Consider the following 21,132-nt stretch of genomic DNA (forward strand, 5'->3'; position numbering starts at 1 on the left):
GCCGCGCTCGCAGTCGGCGGGGCCCAGGGAGGAGCCCGGGGGAGGCCGGCGCGGAGGCGGAGGCGGAGGCGAAGGCGGAGGCGGAGGCGGGAGCAGCCCCAGCAGCAGGCCCGGCCCAGCCCAGTCGAGCAGCAGCAACAGCAGCAACAGCAGCAGCAGCATGGCGGGGCTCCGCCACCCGCAGCAGGGCAGCCACTGCCGCGCAGCCACGGCCATGAACCTCCTGCTCGGCGTCTTCCACGTCCTCTTGCCCTGCTTTCGCCCCGGAGAGGCGCAGGGACAAGGTCAGCCCCTCTTCGGTCGCGTGTGTCTCTCCCCCCCCCCCCCCAACAACGCCCTCATCATCATCATCATCAATCGTATTGATTGAGCGCTTACTGTGTGCGGAGCACTGTTCTGAGCGCTGGGGAAGTACAGAGCGGCATCAGTCGTATTGATTGAGCGCTTCCTGTGTGCGGAGCACTGGACTAAGCGCTTGGGAAGTCCAGTTTGGCAACAGGGAGAGGCAGGCCCTCCCCACCAGTGGGCTCCCAGTCCAGAAGGAGGTGGCCACCGGCTGGGAAAAATGCCCGCCGAGGCCGCCTCCGCTTTGTGCCCGCGGGGTGAGCCCGCTGGTGGGTAGGGACTGTCTCTGTATGTTGCCAGTTTGGACTTCCCAAGCGCTTAGTACAGCGCTGTGCACACAGTGAGCGCTCAGTAAATACGATTGATGGTGATGATGAGCCGAGCGGACGGGCCTGGGCCGCCCACCCCGCTTTGTGTGTTTCCCCACCCCCTGCACACACCCGTAATGGTTCCCGGAGGCCCAGGAAAGAGGCAGGACCGGCCCGGCCTTCTCCCTGCGCCATCCATCGGGGACGTTTCGGACCCATTTCCCGGATCATCGGAATCCCTTTTTTTCCGCCCAGAAAATGCCGTTAAATTGGGGGTCGGGTCAGCCTTTCTTCCCCCCCCCCCCCCCCCTCACACGCTGTCATCTCACGGATCGGTGGGGCGGGCCCTAACAGCAGCTTCCCCCCTCCCTTGGAGCTGGTGGGGTTTTTGTGCGAAATATCCCCCTTCCTCGGTGAGCGGGAGCCCCTTTTCCGTCCTTAAATCAATCAATCAATCGTATTTATTGAGCGCTTACTGTGTGCAGAGCGCTGGACAAAGCGCTTGGGAAGCACAAGTTGGCAACAAATAGAGACAGTCCCTACCTAACAGTGGGCTCACAGTCTGGAAGGGCGGGACAGAACAAAACCAAACATATTAATAAAATAAATAGAGTAGATATCAATCAATCGTATTGAGCGCTTACTGTGTGCAGAGCACTGGACTAGGCGCTTGGGAAGTCCAAGTTGGCAACATATAGAGACAGTCCCTACCCAGCGGTGGGCTCACAGCCTAGAAGGGGGAGACAGAGAACAATACCAAACATATTAATAAAATAAATAGAATAGATATGTACAAGTAAAATAAATAGAGTAATAAATATGTAATCAATCAGTCATATTTATTGAGCGCTTACTGTGTGCAGAGCGCTGGACTAAGCGCTTGGGAAGCACAAGTTGGCAACCTATAGAGACGGTCCCTACCCAACAGTGGGCTCACAGTCTAGAAGGGGGAGACAGAAGAAAACCAAACATATTAATAAAATAAATAGAATAGATATCAATCAATCGTATTTATTGAGCGCTTACTGTGTGCAGAGCGCTGGACTAAGCGCTTGGGAAGCACAAGTTGGCAACATATACAGTCCCTACCCAACAGTGGGCTCACAGTCTAGAAGGGGGAGACAGAGAACAAAAGCAAACATATTAACAAAATAAAATAAATAGAATAGATATGTACAAGTAAGATAAATAAATAGAGTAATAAAGATGTAATCAATCAATCGTATTTATTGAGCACTTACTGTGTTCAGAACACTAAGCGCTTGGGTAGTACAAGTTGGCAGCATATAGAGACGGTCCCTACCCAACAGTGGGCTCACAGTCTAGAAGGGGGAGACAGAGAACAAAAGCAAACATATTAACAAAATAAAATAGAGTAGATCTGTACAAGTAAAATAAATAAATAGAGTAATAAATATGTAATCAATCGTATTTATTGAGCGCTTACTGTGTGCAGAGCACTGGACTAAGCGCTTGGTAGTACAACTTGTACTAAGCGCTTGGGTAGTACAAGTTGGCAGCATATAGAGACGGTCCCTACCCAACAGTGGGCTCACAGTCTAGAAGGGGGAGACAGAGAACAAAAGCAAACATATTAACAAAATAAAATAGAGTAGATCTGTACAAGTAAAATAAATAAATAGAGTAATAAATATGTAATCAATCGTATTTATTGAGTGCTTACTGTGTGCAGAGCACTGGACTAAGCGCTTGGGAAGTACAAGTTGGCAACATATAGAGACGGTCCCTACCCAACAGTGGGCTCACAGTCTAGAAGGGGGAGACAGAGAACAAAACCAAACATATTAACAAAATAAAATAAATAGAATAGATATGTACTAGTAAAATAGAGTAATAAATATGTACAAACATATATACAGGTGCTGTGGGGAAGGGAAGGAGGTAAGACGGTGGGGGGGGGACATAAAAGTTGCCAACTTCTCGGAGGAGGCGAGGGAAGGGATGGGGGGAGCTAGGGGGTGGACAGCCGGTTCCTCTTCTCGAACTGAAAACGCGTATTGTTGTTGTTTTTTTTTGTCCCCTCACCCCCTTTTGGTGCCTGTGTAGCTATCGAGCCGCTGCCCAACGTGGTGGAGTTGTGGCAAGCCGAAGAAGGGGAGCTCCTGCTGGCCACCCAGGTGAGGAGGAGAAAGTGACAGGGTTTTTGTGGAGGTGGGGAGGGGTGTGTCGGTGTCTGTGTGTGTGTGTGTGAATGGAGAGGCCTAGGCAGCCGCCCCCTGCCTCTTCCTCGCCAACGTCAATTTGCAAGGCAAATAAATGGTGTGCCCGGATCAGAACACCTGGCATCGGGGGTGGCTTTCTCCCACCCGGCTCCTCTCCCTGCCCCCCTGCCTCCCACCAACCATCCGAGCCCCAAAATGGTGCTTTTCATCCTGGCTCCACCGATACTTTCATCCTGGCTCCACCGAATGCAGCAAGGAGACGCTGCTGTTTAGATGACACTGCAGTCTGGGAAGGAGAAGGGTATTCAGGCTTCCTGAGAGCACATGGTGGGGAAGATGCCATATTTTTCCATGAGAAAATGCTTCGGGTTGAAATTGCATGACAGACTCGATATTGCAATATCCTTGGATCATTTCCAGATGTCTCCAGCAGCTAGGGTACACCCATTTGCAAACTGGATTTTCAGGTTTTCGGTATATGGTGATATAATGTATGCAGGTGGAAAGATAATTGCTGACATTTTGTATGGATTTGTCATGTAAAGCTTTTGCTGCCGCTATGGGTGTTGCAAAACTTTTGTGCTTATTTGATTTTTTAACTTTTGCTGATTCTCTAATTTCGATTGCATATGTATATATTGAGAGACATTTTCAGCCATCTTTGATCTATGATCATTCAGATGAAGTATATGCTTTTCTGCACACACACGCATATATATATTTCTCTCGTGGTTCTATCAAGGCCAGTGTTCAGATCCCCCCCCCCCCCCCCCCCCTTTAAAACTCGGTTTTTCACAGTGGTGGCGGCAATTTACCCTATACAGTAAAACATTCATATTCTTTATCTGGCTTGAATAGCAAAAAAATTCAGATTAGTCATGCAGGGGAGAAATTGGATTGTAAAATGTTTGCACTTTTTTTTTCCAGACAAGTATGTTTTGTAGACTCTGAGGCATATGTTCATTTTTCTCTAGTCTGTTCCAGCTGTAGTTCTGGGAGGAGCTTTCCTAGACATTTAAACACTGGGTCTTTAAATGAAGAGACCCATTTTCATGTGAGGCCCTCCCCCCCCCCCCCCTTTATTCTGGTTGATGAAAGAATTCTATATTTTAAACCAAGGAGGCGCTGAGTTGGTTTCAGGTCAGAGCTATGTCATAAAGAAACCAAGTTGTAGCCTCTTATGGAGTATAGTTTGCAGTTTTTATGTTTACTGACCTGAGGTGAGAAAGTGTAGGTACAAAGCTTAATTTTTCTTGTAATTTTTGGTCTTTGTCAGCAATTTTTTTTTTTTTTTTTAATTTTGAAAGACCACATTTAGGGATTAAGTTTGTGCCTGCCACAGGGCACGTGTTTCTTTTGAAGAGTTTTTCCATATGCTTCTGGTTGGGCCCAGAACTGCCTTGGCCTTGCAGAACCAATGTGACACCAGTGGGGATTGTGCCATATCGACAAGATCAGTGTTTTTGGTTCACGTAACTGCTAATCCTCGTTCCCAGCTTGTCCAGGAACGCTTCTGTGAATTCGGCTGCCTGTGTGGTATTTGATAGGACAGGCTCCATCAGCCATATTCCTCTCCCTTTTTGGGTGGCCTCTAGTCTGAGCCCAGGCAGACTAAAGGGTCTAGGGAGGAAGAGTCCTTAGCACCCCAGCATGCAGCATTTGCTTAGTATTATTTTTTGCAGATTCTGCATATTGGTGCAAATGGATACATTTTCTTTTTTGTATTATATGTTTAGGGAGAATTTCTAAGGTGGATTTTGAACCCATGATATGGCAGTGCTATGCTTGTGGCAGAAGAAGGAATGACATTCAGTGCCAATAAACAAATCATTCAGGCAGATTGCTAGGTCAGTCTAGCATTCTCAAGGCAGTGTGGCCTAGTGAAAAAGAGCACAGGCCTGGGAATCGGGACTTGGTTCCACCTGCCTGCTGTGGGTGACCTTAAACAAGTCATTTGACTTCTTTATGCCTCTGTTTCCTTATGTGTAAAATGGGGATCTGTTTTTGTTCTTCTCTTGTAGTCGGTTGTATTTATTGAGCACTCACTGTGTGCGGAGCACTGTACTAAGCGCTTGGGGGAGTACAATATAATAAACTGATTCATTCCCTGCCCACAACGAGCATTCAATCTAGAGGATTGTGAACCTCTTGTGGGACAGGGACTTTCTGGTGTGATAATTATGGTACTTGTCAAGCGCTTACTATGTGCCATGCACTGTTCTAAGCACTGGGGTAGATACAAGTCAGTCAAATTGGACACATTCCCTCGCCCACATGGGGCTCAAACTCTTAATCCCCATTGTACAGATGAAGTAATTGAGGCCCAGAGAAGTTAAGTGACTTGCCTTAGCTCACACAGCAGACAAATGGCAGAATCGGTATTAGAACTCAGGTCCTTCTAACTCCGAGGCCCCCCCTGCTCTATTCACTAAGCCATGCTGCTTCCTGTGGCCTGATTAGCTTATATCAACCCCAGTGCTTTTCACAGTGCTTGGCAAATAGTACACGGTTAATGAATATTATTTTTATTAAGACTAAAATATCTTCTGATCCAGCCTATCGTTTGGCCTTACAAATTAAATTGAAAAAAATCGGTTAATATTAAGCACCCCCCCCCCCCCCCTTTCTGTTGGGGGTTTTTGGGCTCCTTTAAAAATAGGCTGATTTTGTGAAATCTTTTGAACCTGTGATTAGATTTGCTCCTCAGACAAAAGTGATCATTATGGAACATTTTGAAACAAGTGAGTTGTAATGAAAGTGAAATTGCTAGCATTTGTTGGTAACATTTTCAAGTAAGAACCTATCCAGCCGCTATTCAGGTGGCTTTATTGTGTTCTGGCTAGAGGAGCAAAAAACCCCTCCATGTGTGACTGCTGAAATGGGGTGACTCTTCTGCATTGCTGTACTTTTGTCTTTTCAGTGTCTTTGTAAATTAGAGGAACTTCAGAAATGTATTCCTGCATGCTGTAGCATGCAGCATTTGCTTAGTATTATTTTTGCAGATTCTACATTTTGGTGTAAATGGATACATTTTCTTTTTTGTATTATATGTTTAGGGAGAATTTTTAAGGTGGATTTTGAACCCATGATATGGCAGTGCTGTGCTTGTGGCAGAAGAAGGAATGACATTCAGTGCCAATAAACAAGCAATGCTGACAAATATTTGCTTACCCTAATTATTTACATAAGCTTGCTTATTTGGGAAATGATTTCTCTGAGTGAGAAATTGAAATTTTTAAATGTGTGTCTCCTTAAGTGATCAGATTCATTTCATATTGTAACCTTGACCAATTGAATCTTTGTGAAGAAAAAGTAGGAGTAATGGCCAGACATCTAGAGTCTAGCAGTGAGTTTCAGGGAAAGTGAAATTGCTAGCATATGTGTGAAACCTTGTTCACAGAATAGTGCAAAGTAGGTTCCTTCTTTTGACAAAGTTGCCTAGGCAAAATGCCATGGTGCTACTCTGAGCTGTGGAAATAGATCAGTGACTGTGAGCCCATTGTGGACAGGGTTTGTCTCTGTTGCTGAATTGTACTTTCTAAGCGCTTAATGCAGTGCCCTGCACACAGTAAGCGCTCAATAAATACGATTGAATGAATACATAAATGTTTTTAAAGAACCATTTTTGAATGTGAAGCATAGGTAAGAGTTTTTCTCCCACTGACCCTTAAAAGAGAGGCGGCAGGAAGGTTTTAGCTAATACTTTCTCTTTCTGATATTCCTGGTCCTATAATAATAATAATAATAATGGTATTAAGCACTTACTATGTGCAAAGCACTGTTCTAAGCGCTGGGGACGTTACAAGGTGATCAGATTGTCCCACAGGGGGCTCACAGTTTTAATCCCTATTTTACAGATGAGGTAAATGAGGCACAGAGAAGTTAAGTGACTTGCCCAAAGTCACACAGCTGACAGTTGGCAGAGCTAGGATTTGAACCCATGACCTCTGACTCCAAATAATAATTATAATAATAATGATGGCATTTATTAAGCGCTTACTATGTGCAAAGCACGGTTCTAAGCACTGGGGAGATTACAAGGTGACCAGGTTGTCCCATGCTGGGCTCACCATCTTAATCCCCATTTTACAGATGAGGTAACTGAGGCACAAAGAAGTTAATTGACTTGCCCAAAGTCACACAGCTGACAACTGGCGGAGCTGGGATTCAAACCCATGAACTCCGACTCCAAAGCCTGTGCTCTTTCCACTGAGCCATGCTGCTTCTCCTACCCTCCGCCCTTTCCTCTCCATCCAAACCACTACCTTGCTGGTTCAATCTCTCAGCCTTCCCTAACTGGATTACTGCATCAGCCTCCTTTCTGATCTCCCATACGCCTGTCTCTCCCCGCTTCAGTCTATACTACACTCTACTGCCCTGGTTATCTTTGTACAGAAACGCTCTGGGCATATCACTCCCCTCCTCAAAAATTTCCAGTGGTTGCCTGTCAACCTACGAACCAAGCAAAAACTCCTCACTCTTGGCTTCAAGCCTCTCATCACCTCGCCCCCTCCTACCGGACCTCCCTTCTCTCCTTCTACAGCCCAACCCGCACCCTCCGCTCCTCCGCCGCTAACCTCCTCACTGTGCCTCATTCTCACCTGTCCTGCTGTTGACCCCTGCACCACATCCTTCCGCCAGCCTGGAATGCCCTCCCTCCGCATATCCGCCAAGCTAGCTCTCTTCCTCTCTTCAAAGCCCTACTGAGAGCCCACCTCCTCCAGGAAGCCTTCCCAGACTGAGCCCCCCTTTTTCCACTCCTCCTCCCCTCCCCCCCGCCCTACCCCTTTTCCCTCCCCACAGCACTTGTGTATATTTTTACATATTTATTACTCTATTTGGACATATTTATTACTCTATTTTATTAATGATGTCTTTATAGCTACAATTCTATTTATTCTGATGGTATTGACACCTGTCTATTTGTTTTGTTGTCTGTCTCCCCCTTCTAGACTGTGAGCCTGTTGTTGGGTAGGGACCGTCTCTATATGCCGATTTGTACTTCCCAAGCGCTTAGTACAGTGCTCTGCCCACAGTAAGCATGTTGTTGGGTAGGGACCATCTCTATATGCCGATTTGTACTTCCCAAGCGCTTAGTACAGTGCTCTGCACACAGTAAGCAGTCGATAAATACGATTGAATGAATGAATTTTATTTTTAGAAATAGTTTTGCATGAATGTAGTGATGAGATTTTAGCCACCTTCCTAACTAGCCCAAGCATAGTTAGGCAGTGCAAGCTTTCTCATAAATATATTATTTAGTTGGTAAAGTTTGAGTACTCCCAGGGAGTGTAGGACTGTGTGATGAGTTGTGGAGGAGTGAGAGGTACATATTAAAAAAAAATTGATGTGTACAATATTTCTCCTCTCCCTTCCTGAATCCCCCCCTCTGCAGTGTAGCCTAGTGGAAAGATCATGGGCTTGGGAGTCAGGGGACCTGGATTCTAATCCCAGCTATGCCAACCACTTGCTGGGTGACCTTGGGCAAGTCATTTAACTTCTCCTTGCCTCAGTTATCTCATCTGTAATTTGGGGAGTAAATCCTCTCCCCTCTAACTTAGACTGTGAGCCCCAGGTGGGACAGGGATTGTGTCCAACCTGGTAAACTTGTATCTATTCCAGCACTTAAAACAGTGCTTGCTGCATAGTAAGTAAAAGTAAAAAAAACCCAAACCAACAACTTTCCCATCATAGTTGACAATACCACTGTCTTTCAAGCCTTCCACCTGGATGTATCCTTGACTCCTCCTCGCATCCAGTTTGTCACCAAATCCTGATGGTTTTTCCTGCTCATTATTTCCAGCATTTGACCCTCCTCTATCCAGACTGCCACCATACTGGTCTAGGTATTTGTCGTATCCCTGATCGACAGGTGCAGCAGTCAGCTTACTGCCTTCAGCCACGCTCCTCTCCAGTCCAGCCTTCATTCTGCTGCCCAGATTATTTTTGTAAAAAAAGGCATTCTAGCTACACCTCCAGTGTTACTCGTTCCTTTTTGTATCAGGCAGACATTCCTAATCATTGGCTTTAAAGCACTCAAACAACTCTCTTCCTCCACCGTGCCCTAACTTGCACTATTTGTTCCTCTCAAGCTAACCTACTCACCCCAGCGTATTCTCATCTCTTCTGCTGTTGCTGTCTCGCTCACCTCCTCCCTTCTGCTTAGAACCCTCTCCCCCTTTCACATCCAACAGATCACAGCTCAACCCATCTTCGAAGTCCCTTTGAATCAGATTTCCTCCGTGAGGCCTTTTGCTTCCTGCTATCTGTAATTTAAGTGACTGTCTCTCCCTTTAGATTGTAGGATCTTTGAGGGCAGGGATCATGTATGCAAATTCTGTTTTATTCTCCCAAGTGCTTAGTACAGCGCTGTGCTCCGTATATGCAGTTAATCATTTCCAAGGGGTTTACAGTCTAATGGGTGAGGGCAAATAGCAAACATGAACAAAGATCCATTAACCATATTTATTACAAGAATGAGTTGAGAAGTGGCCATGTATGGCTTGTGTTGATGATTTGGAGAAAGGGTGGGGATGGGAAAATTGGGAGAAGTTCCTGCTTCAGTTGTGCAAATTTTTAACAAGAGGAGGGAGGTTGTCCCATGTATTGAGGTTGTCTTGGGTCAAGACTCGAAGATGAGAAGAGGGTCAAATACAAGAGGGCTACAGGAAGGCAGGTTTGGTTGGGAAAGATGGTGAGGTGTGGGCGAATGGGACCACTGATGGGAAAACTTTGCAGGTAACAGTCAGACACCAGAATTTATCATGGAAGATAATGGAGAGCCAAGGGAAGGCCAAAAGTAGTGCAGTGATGCATGGCAGCCATAGGTTTGGAAGATTATTTTAGTTTGCAGTCTTCAAGCCTTGAGTCTGCCACGGTCTGTGTAATCAATTTAGACGGGTGGCTGGATGGGTGGTAGCTGGCGAGGGTTGGAAAAAGGGAAAACACTGAAGCAGTAAAGAGGTTATGGGTGTTGAACTCCTGGACTTCTTGTCTGCCACTTCTCTGCTGTGTGACCTTGGGCAAGTCAATTCACTTCTCTGTGCCTCAGTTACCATCAATAAAATGGGGATTGAGACTGTGAGCCCCACGTGGGACAAGGACTATGTCCAACCCAATTTGCTTGTATCCACCCCAGTGCTTAGTACAGTGCCTGGCACATAGTAAGCGCTTAGTAAGTACCATAATTTAATAAGTACTGAAATTATTATAATTATTATGACGATGTTCAACTAGAGTGTGACTTCAGTGTGGTGTTTCACAGTATCCTGTTCCTATCTCTGTCTTCAAAATTGTCATCAGTGTTGAAGACGTAGGCAGGGCCACTGCTTTAAACTTCGAGAATATGGTACGTGTGGCCTGGTGTTCTGTCGTTGCTTTCCGGACCTGTTTTTGAAAGGGCAGGTTGTAGGGACAAGGAGGTATTTCTCGGTAGCTCCGTCAACCTTTTATTACTGAGACTGAGATTATGGGTTCTGTGAAGAATCACGTTCGAGGGAGGGATCCTGAGGGATCATCTGGTCCATTCCCCTGCCTCCAGAACAGAGATTAGTTCCTTTCCAGAGATGCACTGTTGTGATTTAAAGCTGGGGCCCCCCGTCTGGGGCTGAAGCGGCAGGGTTCAGATCTGACCTAAACTCTGTTCATGTTCCGTCTCTCCTTTCCCCCACTTTTATTTCTTTCCAGAGTTGATGAACAGGAGCTGAAATTGATAGAAAATGAAACTGTACTAGTAATACTTTGCTGAACCTAGCACGTTTTGGCTCACAATTAGCTGTGTTTTCCTTTAGGATAGAGAAGGAGCAATGTGGCAAGTACTGTGCTCAGCTCTGGGGTTGATTCAGTACAGTCAGATCAAACACAGTCTTTTTCGCACATGGGGCTCACAGGCTAAAGGGGAGGGAGAGCAGATGTGAGTGCCCATTTTACAGACTAGGAAACTGAGTAACAGGAAATTTAAATGACTTGCCCAAGGTCTCACTGCAGGTAAATGGCAGAGCCGGCATTAGAACATAGGTCTCCTGTTTCCTAGTCTTGTGTTCTATCCACTTGGCCATGCTGCCTCTCAAGCTACTGGAAATCTCAAGGAAGAATATTCCTCTCTGGCAAAAGAACGGTAATAGAGACATGAAGTCTAAAAGACAACTAGTGAATATGAGTGTGCAGTGATGTTAGGAGGAAGACCACCAAATCCTGTATTGATTTGGAATTTCCATTGACATGGTGCTGGTGGTAGCCAGTGTATTTACCAAGCTTCTGTTAAAGTCCTTTTCCTTATTGGTGAAACAGTTGTAGTCATAATGAAGGTCTATGCAACAGTTTTTAGGTGAACTCTCAAGTGTGGTTTATGCTGTTGATAAATTTCAACAGATTTTATGTTTAGAACTGGTGATTTAAAATGACCAAGAAAATATATTTTAGGGATTCCGGAATAGAGGGGGAAGTCTTTATGTTGGAATTTTATTGATTATGGGACAGCAGATTGAGAATCAGGGTCCTAAGGTAGGTATGAAGTAAAATTCACTCCTGTTGGCTGGGTTGAGTTAACTACTTAAGCAAGCAGAAGTTTTGTGTGCAGTGGATCCACTTAAATCATTTTACAATTTGTGGCTTTTTACTAGTGAGTCATTAAAAGTACATCAGCCTTGGTGGGATTTAAAGAAGTCTGTTTTTGGTGAACACTCTGTTCTCCTTTTGAAATATCTCATAAAAAGTGTTTTCTTTGTTCAATAGGCTGATTCAGAGGAGGATGTGGAGGACCATCCGCAAGAGGCAAGGTAAGCAAAGTCAACCACCTGGGGGAATCTCGAGGCCTGTCTCATTTACTCTTTTGTCCATTGTCTATTTTATATTCTGTTTGAAATCAGACTAGTTTTCTGAACACTTGTTTCATTTATAATCTCTTTTCCTGGTATTAGTGTCATGACGTCTGTAACAGTTAACATTGTGTCACATATTAGCAAGAAAGCCTTATGAATATATTAGACTACAGGAAAATTTTGCTTTACTACTGGAGATCATAAATGTAGATCATGTATGTGGGCCAGAAGTAGGGTTATTTAGGGGAGAAAAAGCAAGGGTCAAGGTTAAGAAGTATATCCATGTGCCATTCCATGATGTCTGGTTGTTTAGCTGATGTGAGAATACATTCCTATAAGAACAAAATAATCGTATCCTCACAGGTATTGACAGCCTTGTATCTTAAAAATGAGTATAATTTGCTGATTTCATTTAAACACACAAAATAATATTCCTGGCAAGTTGCTCTGAGACCTACGGAATTCCTAATAAAGTTGCCTTGTTTGAAAGAAGAGGATTTATATGTAACAAATTTGTGATATTCAGTTTCTCTATTCAAATTAAGATGTTTTATGTTCTTACTAATATATGTAATTTTCCCCTGTCTAAATAAGTATTATTTTCAGTACCATTAAATTATTCATATCACAAACCTAATGAGATAGACAAATGTAATTGTGTTTTGTACAGACTTCAATTTTTCACAAGGGAAATTGGTACTTAAGTTATGATCAGAAAATATATCCCCCTGGGTATCTATTGTGTGTCTGTTTTGGAGGTGAGGTAAATTTTTTCTCTCCCAAACTACTGCATTAAAAAAAAATTTGTTTCCAATTTATCACAGGTAATCCTTGGAGAAAATAATCTAGATTATTCCACTACTAGTTTTTCTTCACTCAATCCTTTGCCATTAGGTGCTCTTTCCCCCCCTTTTTCTTCCAGCAAACAATATGCAGACTTTATGCCTCCAAGTTTGGCAGAGTAGGTTGATGCACATTGCTTCTTCCAGAAAATTCCAGTCATTGCCAGTATTCTTCTTTTAGCTTAGGGCTTTGATCTGGGAGAAAAGATTTTTGTTGCCTCTGGTCCTTTTGCTTTTGTTGCCTCTGGTCTGTTGCCTTTGTTGCCTTTGGTCCTTTTTTTAAAATGTCATTTGTAATAATAATAATAATAATGATAGCATTTATTAAGTGCTTACTATGTGCAAAGCACTGTTCTATGCGCTGGGGAGGTTACAAGGTGATCAGGTTGTTCCACGGGGGGCTCACAGTCCTAATCCCCATTTTACAGATGAGGTAACTGAGGCCCAGAGAAGTTAAGTGACTTGCCCAAAGTCACACAGCTGGCAATTGGCAGAGTCGGAATTTGAACCCATGAGCTCAGACTCCAAAGCCCGTGCTCTTTCCACTGAGCCACGTAAGCGCTTACTATGTGCAAAGCACTGTTCTAAGCGCTGGGGAGGTTACAGTGTGATCAGGTTACCCCACAGGGGGCTCACAGTCTTAATCCCCATTTGACAGATGAGGGAACTGAGACTGTAGTCATCATTTTCATTCATTCATTCAGTCGTATTTATTGAGCGTTTACTGTGTGCAGAGCACTGTACTAAGCCTTTGGGAAATACAAGTTGGCAACATATAAAGACGGTCCCTATCCAACAGTGGGCTCACAGTCTAGGAGGGGGAGACAGACAACAAAACAAATCATGTAGATAGGTGTCAGTTGTCAGAACAAATAGAATTAAAGCTATATGCACATCATTAACAAAATAAATAGAATAGTAAATATGTACAAGTAAAATAAATAGAGTAATAAATCTGTACAAATATATATACAAGTGCTGTGAGGAGGGGAAGGAGGTAGGGAGGGGGGGATGGGGAGGAGGAGAGGAAAAAGGGGGTTCAGTCTGGGAAGGCCTCTTGGAGGAGGTGAGCCCTCAGTAGGGCTTTGAAGGGAGGAAGAGAGCTAGCTTGGTGGATGTGTGGAGGGAGGGCATTCCAGGCCAGGGGAAGGATGTGGGCCGGGGGTCGATGGCGGGACAGGCGAGAACGAGGCACAGTGAGTGAGGAGGTTAGCGGCAGAGGAGCGGAGGGTGCGGGCTGGGCTGTAGGAGAGAAGGGAGGTGAGGTAGGAGGGTGCCAAGAGCCTAACCTTGGGACGATTGAGGGAGGATTCAACAGACCCTGACTTGTTTCCATTTTCCTAAATGACAGATCTGCTAGTTTCAAAATATGATTTTTGCAGCAGTGCAAACTCGTCTCTGTCTTAATCGTTTTGGCCTGGCTGACATTTCCGGATTGGTAAGCCAGGCACCCTTGAAAATTCATGTTGCTTTTCAATTTCCAGTTTAAATTTATTCTTTTGCTATGTATTTGGCAAATAGACAGTCAGTTTAGCCATAATGTTGGGATTGTGTTCCTGAAGAACCTCGCATTCATGAAATTTCAAGTAGTACTACTTGTACCGGGCCCTATAAAATCATTTCTTCCATCACATGTTGTATCCACCCATACGCATTTTATGCAGATATGCACACTTTTGGAAAAATTCATTCATTCAGTCGTATTTATTGATTGCTTACTGTGTGCAGAGCACTGTACTAAGCGCTTGGAAAGTACAATTCGTCAACAATATGTTCTCTGATTCTACGACAGCATTCTTTCCAAAATGTCATGACAACCTGTAGTGTGACAGCAGTATCTGTCTAAAAGAATTTGTTCACAATCCTGAATGTACAACATCATTGGTTTGTGGCTATGATTTTTTTTTTTTTAATTCTGAGACTGGTTTACACTTCAGCTGGACATAAAAGCCATTTAGGAACAATCATCTGGCATCTTTGTAGAGCCTGTTACTCCAGTGGAACTGTGGCCCAAGAGAGAATATAGTCAGGAAATTTTAATTTTTTTTTATCCCACAGACCCCCCATTCAGACCGATCGGGTTCTCTGTCTTGGTTTAGGAAGGGAGGTTAGGGTTCAGGGGAGAGGCGGTTCTGACTAGGTTAGATCGGGCCTAGAGCAGTCCCACATCAGCTCTGTCGAGACTGGTTCTGGAGGTCCATTTCCCCCTTAAGGAAGACCCAGAGTGGCCCTGAGGGTCCTGAACTCCAAATCTTTGAACTGTCTGTTGCTCCAGGATACTGTGGACCGGAAAGGTCTTTGTTGACTCTGTGGCTTTCCCGGGCTTTTCCAGGCCAGGACAGAGCCCTCCCCGGTTTTCCCGGCCCAAGGTGTTCATACTGTACCCCCTAGAGAAGAAGGGGTCAGGTCACAGAGCCAAAGGCAGTTTCCTTCGCAACAGTCTCTTCGTTGTCATCCCTTGTTCTTCCCGTTTTGGTGTTTTGACCAATTTCCTCCTGTTGCAGCTGAATTCATTGCCTCTTGTCTGGTGGCTGCTTGTGTTTTCTCCTTCCAGTGCTTTTAGTCTTTCTGTCATGTGGCCTTCAGGATTACTTTCCTTGGCAGATACACCTTCAGTTTTCCTCCACCGAATGGCATTATAACATTTACTTGCAGGATCTCATATCAGTTGCTCTAGGTTATTTTCCTGTATTTTTTTTCTTTTTGGGTCCGGGGAAGTTCCTGAGCTGATTACCTTAATTGCATGTTCTGAAGATGGTTGGTCTGTGTTTCTGGTTGAAGAATTGAAATGCAAAGTTTGAGAGGTGGCTTTTTTTTTTTTAAACCCCAGCCTCTCTTGGGCATTCTCAAATATCACTAGTAATCTTTTCCTTTTGCTGGAAAAGTAACATTGCTGTTGGGATTCAGTAACAAGAGTAGATGAAAAGTGACTTTAGCTCTTGTTAAGGCTCCAGCATGCTCTAGGAAGCATGTTGGGTAATTGCTCTGTTCACATGCATTCTATCAGCTTTTTATTTGTATTATCTGGGAATGTGAATTCAAAAGGGGAACTACTCCTGTATTTTTCAGGATCCTAAACTTCTGAGGATTGCCAGTATTATTTAACTAGAGTATTAATACTGCATGACAGTACTAAAGTACTAATAAACCCCTCTTAAAAAAATCCAAAAAACCCTCGTGCTATTTATAGATTTTTCCATCCTGCACAATACAGTAGTCTTACTTCTTCTCCATTTCTCCCCCCACCACCCTCCAACACACACACACACACACACACACACACACACACACACACACACACACACACACACACACACACATATTAACCAATTACTCCTTATGCCCAGAGAGGCTTAGAAAAAGGACACTTGTTTCTGCTTAGTAACAGAAGAGGTACTGGGCTAGCTCTGGTGGATCTGCTTAATAAAATGTTAGAAATTTCTGAAAGAATATGTCAGAGAAACCATTGCTGTTAGATGTGAGACTGAGATTTAAAATAACAAAAGTGCCTTGAAATGTAATTTCTTTTCTGGTAATTTGGGGCTCTCGCAGCAGATTTGGGAATTGAGAGCTTCTTTTTACTGTCTTGTAGAAAATTAAAGTTAGAACTTGAACCTTCAAGGGCTTCCTTAGATAATAAAGTCATCTGTGTCTCAAAATAAGTACAATTTACATTGATCCCATAATTTACCTTTCTGCTGTTTGTTCCTCACTCATTATGGATAGTGATGTCTTTTCACATGTTTGTAATCTACACCCAAATGTGCATTTTTTTTACATAAAAAGGTTGTTTTTAATGAAGCTATGGTTTTCTTTTTGGTGAAAGCTTTATTAATATAAATAATATGTGCATTTAAAAAATGCTTCACTAACATTGCAACTTTATTAAAATAACATTAAGCAGTCTTTTTTTCCAGTCCGCATCTCCACAGGATGCATTTGAAAACAATGGGCATTGGTAGTAACTTGAAGGAACGCAGGGAGTTTTCTTTTCTTTCGTTAAAAATTTGACCTGCCTACAGGCTTGACTTCATAAGATTCTTGGGTCCCTTTTCTAGTACTAGATTTTACTATTGAATCAGTAGTTAACTTAGCAATTTCAAAAGGCTTTTTAATACTGACATGCTAATGCTTGACAAAGAGTTTATTTTAAGGTCCTAATAAATGTTACTTCAGTATTCTTGCCAGTGAACTTAAAGCAAATATTGTACCCACTTTCTAGAGCGGTTGTGTGTCCCAGCTCCGAATAGTTTTGTGAGTATCGTGCATTCATTCATTCCCTCAGTTGTATTTATTGAGCACTTACTATGTGCAGAGCACTGTACTAAGCTCTTTGAGAGTACAACAATAAACAGACATATTCCCTGCCCACAGTGAGCTTACAGGTTTGAGCCGGGGAGACAGACATCAATACAAATAAATAAATTACAGAAATGTACATAAGTGCTGTGGGGCTGGGAAAGGGGAATCCGAGCAAAGGGAGCAAGTCAGGGCAATGCAGAAGGGAGTGGGAGATGAGGAAATGAAGGGCTTAGTCCGGGAAGGCCTCAATAAGGCTTTGAAGCAGGGATGGGAGGGTAGCATAACTGTCAGTTGGATTTGAGGAGGGTGGGCATTCCAGGCCAGAGGCAGGACGTGGGCTAGGAGTTGGTGACAAGACAGGCGAGATCAAAGCACAGTGAGAAGGTTAGCACAAGATCGAGGCATAGTGAGAAAGGTAGCACTGGAAGAGCGAAGTGGAAGAGAAGCGTGAGGTAGGAGGGGGCAAGGTCGAATGCTTTAAAGCCAATGGTGAGGAGTTTTTGGTTTGTGGCGATGGATGGGCAACCACTGGAGTTTTTGAGGAGTGCAGTGGCATGTCCTGAACGTTTTTGTAGAAACATGATCTGGGCAGCAGAGTGAAGTATGGACTGGGGGTGGGGAGAAACAGGAGGCTGGGAGGTCAGCAAGGAGCAAAGTTACTGACTATGTGGAGAATGGAACTTTACCTAAAACTCCTGTCTTTTATACTTGCCTTGAAGTCCTTCCCCACAAACCCCCTGAAATAGTTTGAAGTAATTTGTTCCTTTGTCATTTTCTGTGTTTTTTCAATAAGGCAAACATTGGCACTCTGGATTTTTATGCTAGTTTCCTCCTAGCTTGAGCTTGACTTGAGTATTGCCTGGTAGGTTTCTAACTTGTTAATTTGCCAAACACTGAAATCCTGGGAAATTGGTTCCTTTTCTTCAGTTGGAGATAAATTAAGGAAAGGTCTGTGCACTACACAGGAAGGTGGAGACAAACAGTTTCCATCCATCAATCTGGTAAGGAGACAGAGAACATATGTTAGAGTTCAACGGTTGGGCTGAGACGACCCAACTATAGGTTCATAAAGACCACTTTTGTATTAATCAGCTCCTCTCAGCAAGATATTCAGAATTATGGTACCCTCCCCTAGAATGCCTCCTTTTAGGAGGTGGAATAGAAGGAGGATCAGTAGACAATGGAAAGTTCCCAAAGTACAGGGAGAGACATGTGTTCCCCCTAAAGCAATGCCTGGGGGAGGAGCAGTGACCATTGTACATGGCTCGAGAGAGGGCAGACATTGTTTAGAATTTCAAGATACAATTTCAGTCTTTCCCAAAAGAGTGCTCCACTGGGGATCATGCTGTGTGGTTAATGGATTCTTCTGGGGTTTAAATCTATTTTTAGATGCTGTCAACAGAACTCTGTTAGAGAGAATCTTCCTTTAACTTATAGAAAGGGCCCTAACGATACTCTCTACCTTGCCCCTCTCTTGTGTTCAGGTTTCTCTTTTTCTTCTGGTTGGAGGAATCCAAGAAATAGGAAGATGCAAATGTTCATCAAAGATAGGAGGGGAAACCATCAGAAAGAAGTCATCTTTCGTCAGTCAGCCATATTCATTGAGCGATTACCGTGTGCAGAGCACTGTACTAAGTGCTTGGGGGAGTACAGTATTTATCTCTTCCTACCAATAGGTGGTCCTTGTCCTTTATGTATGTTCAGTTTGGGAGGGGTGTTTTGATTTGAGCAGTCTTTGCACACTTTTGAGTCTTTAACTCTCTACTTAGATAAATTTAGGATAAGAAGTTTCCCAGAGATGAGAAACACTGGGACTTGCCCTGGGAGGGGTGAAGTGGTGGACTCTCCTTCCTTGGAGGTATTTTTTTTTGGTTAGCATTAGCCAGATTGAGACGATTCAAGGGCAGTATTGCCTAGTGGAAGGAGTATAGGTCTGGAAGACAGGCGACTTGGGTTCTAGTCCTGATTCCCCCACTTGTCCACCGTGTGACCTTGGGCAAGTCACTCCTTCAGTTTCCACATCTGTAAAGTAGGGTTCCTTCCTTCATTCAATCGTATTTATTGAGCGCTTACCGTGTGCAGAGCAGTGTACTAAGCGCTTGGAAGTACAAGTTGGCAACATATAGAGACGGTCCTTACCCAACAGCGGGCTCCCAGTCTAGAAGGGGGAGACAGACAACAAAACAAAACATATTAACAAAATAAAATAAATAGAATAAATATGTAGAAGTAAAATAGAGTAATAAATATGTACAAACATATACATATATACAGGTGCTGTGGGGAGGGGAAGGAGGTAAGGCGGGGGGATGCGGAGGGGGATGAGGGGGAGAGGAAGGAGGGGGCTCAGTCTGGGAAGGCCTCCTGGAGGAGGTGAGCTCTCAGTAGGGCTTTGAAGAGAGGAAGAGAGCTACCATGGCGGATGTGTGGAGGGAGGGCATTCCGGGCCAGGGGGAGGACTTGGGCCGGGGGTCGACGGCGGGACAGGCGAGAACGAGGCACAGTGAGGAGGTTAGCGGCAGAGGAGCGGAGGGTGCGGGCTCGGGCCAACATAGGGTTGGCATACCTGTTCTCCCTCCCCTTCAGGCTGTGAGCCCCATGTGGGAGAGAGATTGGGTCCAATCTGATGATCTTGTATCTACCCCAACTCTTGGTTCAGTGCTTGGCACATAGTAAGGGCTTAACAGATACCACAGTATTATTAGTCCTGTGATGGTATGGTTTGCACACCACTGTGTCCTGTTAACACTCCACTCCACCCCAACCTGTCCCTCCCTGCATGTGGGAGACCAGGTATGCAGTTGACAAAGCACTCCTCTGCCCAGTGTGGCCTAGCGGAAAAAGCATGGGCCTGGGGGCCTAGGAGTCAGAGATCATAGGTGCTACTCCTGGCCATGCCACACGTCTGTTGTGTGACCTTGGGCAAGTAACTTCACTTCTCGGTACCTCAGCTACCTCATCTGTAAAATGGGGATTAAGACAGTGAGCGCCTTGTGGGACAGGGACTGTGTCTCACCTGATTACCTTGTATCTACCCCGGTGCTCAGAACAGTGCTTGGCACATAGTAAGCGTTTAACAAATGCTACAATTATTATTGTTATTATCATTATTATTATTATTATTACTTGTGCCTTAGACCACACTAGGCTGACCTGGGGAACTGACTCTAACTAAAGCCATTGAAAATCCACTGGTCTCAGCAACAATAGGTGTGCAGTTTTCTCCTGAATTAAAGACATCCTGCTTTGCAGGATAATGGCCAAGTAATTGAGGTCCAGAGCCAAGCCTATCTATGTAAATGCTGTTTAACAAAAGTCTGAAATTACTAAATGTACTTGGCCAATGTGGTTATCCCCTGCTGTTCACGTATTTCAGACCTCTCTAGGAATGGTCATCAATGAGTGATTAATTTATCCACTGTGTTCTAGGGAGGAGGTTTTTCATTTAGCCTCAACTTACTTTTGAGTGTTTGTCCATCATTAGTGTCACCAAACTTAGTTCCTTTTAACTGCTTTTCACATGTATAATAAGAGATGCTGTATCGTTGCAAGACATTCAGATTATTTTTGAAAAAATGTATGCCAGGGAAAGGAAATAAACATTAGGAAGTAAATTCTAGCCCATGGGTCTTATCCTCATAATCAGCAGTATTGATTGAGGTTCCGTTTGTTTGGCACAACAGCTTATTAAATTTACCCTGGTGGCCTTGAAACAGTATATTCAAGGTGGGAGACTGTCACTATCTCCTGGGGAATGGTACCCAGAGCTCTGAAGTTTATTTAAAATGGCTTCTCAGGGGAAATTCCCCGAGTGACATTGTGGCTGGAATATTGGCTTGAAAGTCAGAACTAAATCCTATTCCTGCTTCGGCCACTCCTACTGACAGTTTCTCTTTTCTGCATCACAGGGCTTGCCTCTGTTAACGAGCTGCTAGCAATACAAGCCTATTGGTCCTGTTTCCTCAAAGGGATAAAAATACATGTTCAGGCATGTTCATTTCAATATATTAATTCAGATGCTTCCTTTGGCCCTCCAGTCAAATTTCAGGGAACTCTAAATTAGGGCAGAATCCCTTCTGAGTTGTCCGTTTGTTGATGACCCTAGCTCCAGCAGGAGGTCTTCCAACTGCTAAAACCTCTGCTGCCAACAGATGGCTTTTGGAATTTTGGACAGGAGCAGTTTTTATTTGTGAGAGAGAGAGAGAAAAAAAAATATGCGCGCGCACTTGTCTGTGCCAGAACCTGCCGTATGTTGCCTCATTAATATAGATGGTAAGCTGTTAGACAGGGATGGTTTCTTTTTAATTTCTGGAATAATTGTTGCTGTCCTGAG

At 44.1% G+C, this 21,132-nt stretch overlaps 1 protein-coding gene across 2 annotated transcripts in view; it reads left to right on the forward strand.

Annotated features, from left to right (window-relative positions):
• Positions 1-160: 160 nt before the first annotated feature.
• TMEM131L (transmembrane 131 like) overlaps positions 161-21,132 on the forward strand; it is a 160,004-nt gene continuing 139,032 nt past the window's right edge. For both annotated transcript variants that reach the window (XM_038755015.1, XM_038755016.1), the window contains exons 1-3: positions 161-284; positions 2,721-2,791; positions 11,570-11,613. In XM_038755015.1, coding sequence (XP_038610943.1) covers positions 161-284; positions 2,721-2,791; positions 11,570-11,613 — 239 coding nt within the window. The remainder of the gene's footprint in view (positions 285-2,720; positions 2,792-11,569; positions 11,614-21,132) is intronic.

This window comes from Tachyglossus aculeatus, chromosome 12, assembly GCF_015852505.1.
Source record: "Tachyglossus aculeatus isolate mTacAcu1 chromosome 12, mTacAcu1.pri, whole genome shotgun sequence".
NCBI classification, from domain to species: domain Eukaryota; kingdom Metazoa; phylum Chordata; class Mammalia; order Monotremata; family Tachyglossidae; genus Tachyglossus; species Tachyglossus aculeatus.